General features: G+C 40.9%; 1 protein-coding gene across 1 annotated transcript in view; it reads left to right on the forward strand.

Annotated features, from left to right (window-relative positions):
* The window catches only part of LOC138011426 (coatomer subunit gamma-2-like), a 21,277-nt gene extending 16,996 nt beyond the window's left edge, over window positions 1-4,281 (forward strand). Inside the window, exons 24-27 of the mRNA XM_068858408.1 lie at window positions 201-372; window positions 1,462-1,559; window positions 1,752-1,890; window positions 3,762-4,281. Of these exons, the coding sequence (XP_068714509.1) occupies window positions 201-372; window positions 1,462-1,559; window positions 1,752-1,890; window positions 3,762-3,991 (639 nt within the window). The 3' untranslated portion in view covers window positions 3,992-4,281. The remainder of the gene's footprint in view (window positions 1-200; window positions 373-1,461; window positions 1,560-1,751; window positions 1,891-3,761) is intronic.
* Window positions 4,282-5,158: the final 877 nt, after the last annotated feature.

The following is a 5,158-nucleotide window of genomic DNA, read 5'->3' on the forward strand; positions in this document are numbered from 1 at the left end:
AAATCAGTGGCCCCATGGGAAACTGTGAGTTTTGTTTCCCCGAGACCGTCAATGTGCCCCGATGGAGAAACGCAAACAGTTGAACCTACATGCAGAGGTAGTAGTTGTGATTTTCGCTGAAACGATTTGTCGATGTCGCTTCCTCTTCGTTTCCTATGCTTCCGGCCTTCTCATGTTTGAAAATGTTTTGTTCGTTTTAGTTTGACTGCACCAACACGTTAAATGACCAGATACTGGAAAATGTAAAGGTCGAAATGGAACCAGCGGAAGCAGACTTTGAAGTAGTGTGTTGTGTACCTCGGCCCTCGCTTGCTTACAATGCACCGGGAACAACGTACACGCTTGTCAGACTACCTGAAGATGACTCATCAGGTAGGTGACCAAAAGTAGCTGTAGACTGTTTTGTAGAAAAGATAATATTTCCCATAAAGGAACTACTCGTAGTTTGTTTTTAAAAAGCAAACGTGCGGTTTTCTGCCAGTAAGTTTGCTTCCTGCTTTTTGACACACCTTTTAATTTTCAAATGGGGAACATATTCAGTAAATATAACTTAGATGTATAAGATGTTGTTGCATGTAGAATTGCATAGTACAATGGCGCAGAATGTTTATACTTGTTTCATGCGTTTTCTGTTTAATCACTTACAGACTCTGTATGTAAGTACTAATGTCACTGCTTTCACTTTCACTAAATTTACAAACAAACCATGATTTTAGATTATACAAACAAGACCATGGTGGACCACAGTTAGCATTGCTATTCTAGACGGGCCACTTACACTACGACAATATTACTGGCTCTTACAGTAATAATTAACGAATTGCTTTGGTTTTGCATTACTTCGCTCAGTCATTAGTTCAAAGTTCTCGCGCCATTTTTTTCAACCAATCAGAAGTGAAACCAATCGTGGCTCGCGCGTGCAGATTTTCCCGCGCTTTGTGTCGGCTACGAGTAATTACTTTGAGTTTTGATTGGTTTACTGGATTGTCTCCGTCCTTTTTGATTGGCCAAAGTAATTACTTTGGTTTTGGTTTTACGACACTCGATTGAAACTCGCTCTAAAGTAAACAAAAAGACACTTAGAAACTGCTTTCACCTTCACTTGAATATGACCAGAAAACGAGTGCAACGCGAAATGTTCGACTCCTTCATTAAGTTGTTGTAAAATTATCGTTCTGTTTTTTCTTTGGATCAAGGTGCGAACAATGGCAACCGGAAGTCAGCTGTTTTCCTTTTTGACTTGTCTTGACACAACCAACTTTATATTGCCAAGCATCATTTCACTGTCGGAGATCAGTTTAAAAATCTGGGAGAGACTGCTGTCTGTTCACTTCCGGTTTGCGTCTGTAGCTTATTAAGCCAGTGACGTGGTAATGAAAAACCATTGAAATGGCGGAGTAGCTTTGCGTATTCAATTTTAAACCGTTCTGTAGCCAATTGTCTTATGTCAATTGTCTTTAGTGACTTGTACGTTTACAAACACTTTGAAGTTTGTGGTGAAGGACTGTGATCCCAGCACTGGAGAACCAGACGAAGAAGGATATGAGGACGAATATGTGGTACGTAAATCTGAATCAACTTTCATCTCTTTCTCTGTTAAAATGCCCGTCTTTGTTTCATTTTTCTCCAGTGGCTTTCTATAAAGAATTTCGTTCACTTTATACGCTACTGATCCCTATGCTCTGCCTCCTCTCCGCCCCCTCCCCCCGTGAATATGCCTTTTCTGAACATTCCTCATTTTTCGTATCAAGTTGGAAGACGTGGAGATTCTCGTCGCTGATCACGTGTCACGTGTGCACAAGACCAATTTCCTTGCATCCTGGGAAGAGATTGGTGACGAGTGTGAAATGCAGGACACTTACGCCCTTACGCAGATGGACAATCTGGAAGGTAACCTGGCCTTATACTTTTATACTTAGCATTAAACATTGTCTTTATTTATTTTCGGCGAAGAAGAGATGGCGCAGTGGTGAGAGCACTCGCGTCCCGCTAATGTGACCCGGGTCCGAGTTTGAGTTTGTTGGTTTTCTACTCTGCTCCAATAGGCTTTTCTCCGGGTACTCTGGCTTTCCCCTCCTCAAAATCCAACCTACTATTTGATCTGAGTTAATTTGATTTGATTTCTGCACAGTGTCCCCAATAATCCATTTTACAGTTATGTGCTTAGTTACCTGGCCTGTGAATGAAAGTGAGGCTGGAGTTGACTTTGTTTTGATAGAAACCTCCCTGCTTTTCTTATGTAAATTCTTACTAATTAGCATGACAACAACATCACTAACATTAGAAAAAGAAAGAGGACTTTATCACATCAAGGGCAACACCAGTCTCACTTCATTTAAAGGCCAGGTAACTAAGCACACAACTGTAAAGAGGTCTATTGGAGCCCCTGCGCTAACACAGTTGACACTTCAATAAAGTCCATTGTTGTTATGTTACAGAAGCATGAGGTACATGTGTTTTTAAAGTTCACCTAAACTCAAATATTTTTCGTCTATAATATTAATCTCCCAACCAAAAGCAAACATGTTTAACCATTTTTACCTCAAAAAATTCGGTTTTTATCCGCCGGGCAGGACGCACAAAGTTATCAAAACAAGCGGTAATTTGGACCCACGACCTCGATGTGAGAGAGGCATGGGTCTATTCTCGATTTTACTTCACTAATTGCTTTGCAATTCGCTACTTCACAAAACCCGTAAGACACCTCTTTTTACCCCCCCCCCCCCCGCCCCCCCCGAAAATCCCATGAGAAATTGCAAAGTTTGGGAGGCGGGGGGTGGGTAAAAGAGGTGTATTATGGTATTTGTGCAGGGAGTGAATGCAAAATAGGCCATTTCCGCCTCTTCAAGGCGAGTCTAAGTGCGAAGTTTTTGTTATGAAAATTAGGTTTCATTCATATGTAAAATAGAACTAATTACCATCACAAAAACTTCGCACGTAGACTCGCTTTGAAGAGGAGGCAGACATGAACTCGGAAATGGCCTATTTCTTTGACAACAGGAATGCAAAGCAGTTTGTGGCGTAAGATAGACAATATACCCATGCCTTTCACATCATGGTCGTGGGTCCAAGTTACTGCTGGTTCTGCCAAGTTTACGTGGCTTGCACGGCTCAGAAAAAGCAAAAGGCTGTGTAACAATGAGGACATATGTTTGCATTGGATGGAGAAATTTAAATGATAAACAAAAAATATTTAAGTTTTGTTGCACTTTAAAAGGAACCGTAACTACAACAACGACTTCAACGAAAAACGTATTTTAAAAGTTGTGTGACAAAGGTTTTCTAACTTATGTTTGTTCCTGTTTCTCTGACTACACGGTTTACCCCAACCTTTAAATTATAATGACGATTTCCCTCATAATTGGTCATAATTTCGAGGCTCTGGGGAAAAACTCAAACAAATCCTTATATTTATTCCCCAGAGCCTCGAGATGATGCCTTTTGTTTTGGACGGAATTTTTAATTTATCGAAAGTGGGCTATTGTGAGTTGCGAGTGAACCAGCCTTTTCGAGTCCCTATTCTCTCGCACAGTCGTCATCTACCACCGCACTGGTGACCTCGTTCCTATTCTTTGCGGACAAACGTGGGCTCTTTAATGTCCCAAAGAATTAACGAACGTTGGGGCATTATGATACCGAGTCCGCGGTCGTATGTGTTAGTCCAGGTTAGCTTTTAACCCATGACGTCTCTAGTGGCATTTGCTTTATTTGTCTTTGCTTAAAACTTGCTCGGTTTCTTCTTGTGTTCTTCATCTCGACAGAGGCCGTCAAACAGATCATCGATTACCTAGGCATGCAGCCGTGTGAGCGATCCGACAGAGTCAACCCGGATAAAAACTCGCATGCCCTGCTCCTGGCAGGGGTGTTCCGTGGGGGTCATGATGTCCTGGTGCGGGCCCGGTTGGCATTTGACCAGGGGGTGACTATGAACATCACCGTTCGCAGTGATGACGCAGTTGTTAGCGAAGTCATCCTCACAGCTGTGGGCTAAAAATAGATATTCCGAATTCGACCGAAGATTCTTCGGAAGCTTTACGATGAGCTCCGAAATTCCTTGGCAATTCGACGAACAGAGAAGAAATATCCGTTAGGCAATGTTTCAGCTAACATTTTCTTTATTTCATCTCTCCACCTTGTGGTAAAAAAACAATGATCATAAAAGTTTCTGGTATTATGGAACATCAACCATTTAAGTGAAAATTTCAATTTATAGATGTCTTAGCCTGTATGATGATATATACTGAAAGTGGAAATATTTCCAATTAAATGTCATTAATTGTACATCGATGAGTTTTGTCCTGGTTTAACTGACTTTTTACCCCCAACGCATGGATTCACTCTGTCCTCTTATTTTAGTAATATCGTCCTGTAAAGTAAGCGGCGAATGAAACAAGTAAGCTTGGTCCGCGTCACCGCAACAGCCGCAGCCAGTCATAGCGGACCCTCTTTCTTTTCTTTCAAAACATGGACCTACTACAGAGTCTTGCCGGTCACACAATACGGTATTACACGGACGCTGTCACAGCGCATTTTGAATGAATGACTGAACTTTATTCAAGGTCGAAGTATTTAGCTAAATGTAAGCTAATTGTGGACACTAAAAGAACATTCCAAATACAAAATAAATAAAAATATTTTTTTTTAAGTGTTTGTTGGACAAAACTGGGCTTAACTCTTAACTTTGTACGGCAGTTCACACGTACAGCATTCCTAACAAAGGAAGGAGTAAAGAGAAAATGAGTTTTTGCAGTATGAATCATCCATGTTAAATTTTATAGCGTTTCATTTGCACCATGCCTAAGTTGTCCAACATTTTCAATCTTTAGTCTTTACTATTTCCGTTCTCTTCATTCGGGGTTGCAAGCGACTAACGATATCTTCAATGACACAGAATAATAATTATTTGTTGTAAACAAAACCGTAACAGTTTTAATTTGCATTCTGATCATTTGAGCAAAACTTTATTTTTGCTTCCAATCGCGACACTGCTCCTTATCCAAGCGAGGCGAAGCAAAACTCCAGCATTAAAAATGAAAAGCTTATGCTGTCCCGCGTACGATCTTAGCCATACTTAATACAGCCAAATTCCACGGATACAGTTTAGGCTGGGCTGCCGGTGGTTCTTGTAAAACAGAGTGCAGCAGTACATACAAGACAA

This window comes from Montipora foliosa, chromosome 7 (assembly GCF_036669935.1).
Source record: "Montipora foliosa isolate CH-2021 chromosome 7, ASM3666993v2, whole genome shotgun sequence".
Classification (NCBI taxonomy): Eukaryota; Metazoa; Cnidaria; class Anthozoa; order Scleractinia; family Acroporidae; genus Montipora; species Montipora foliosa.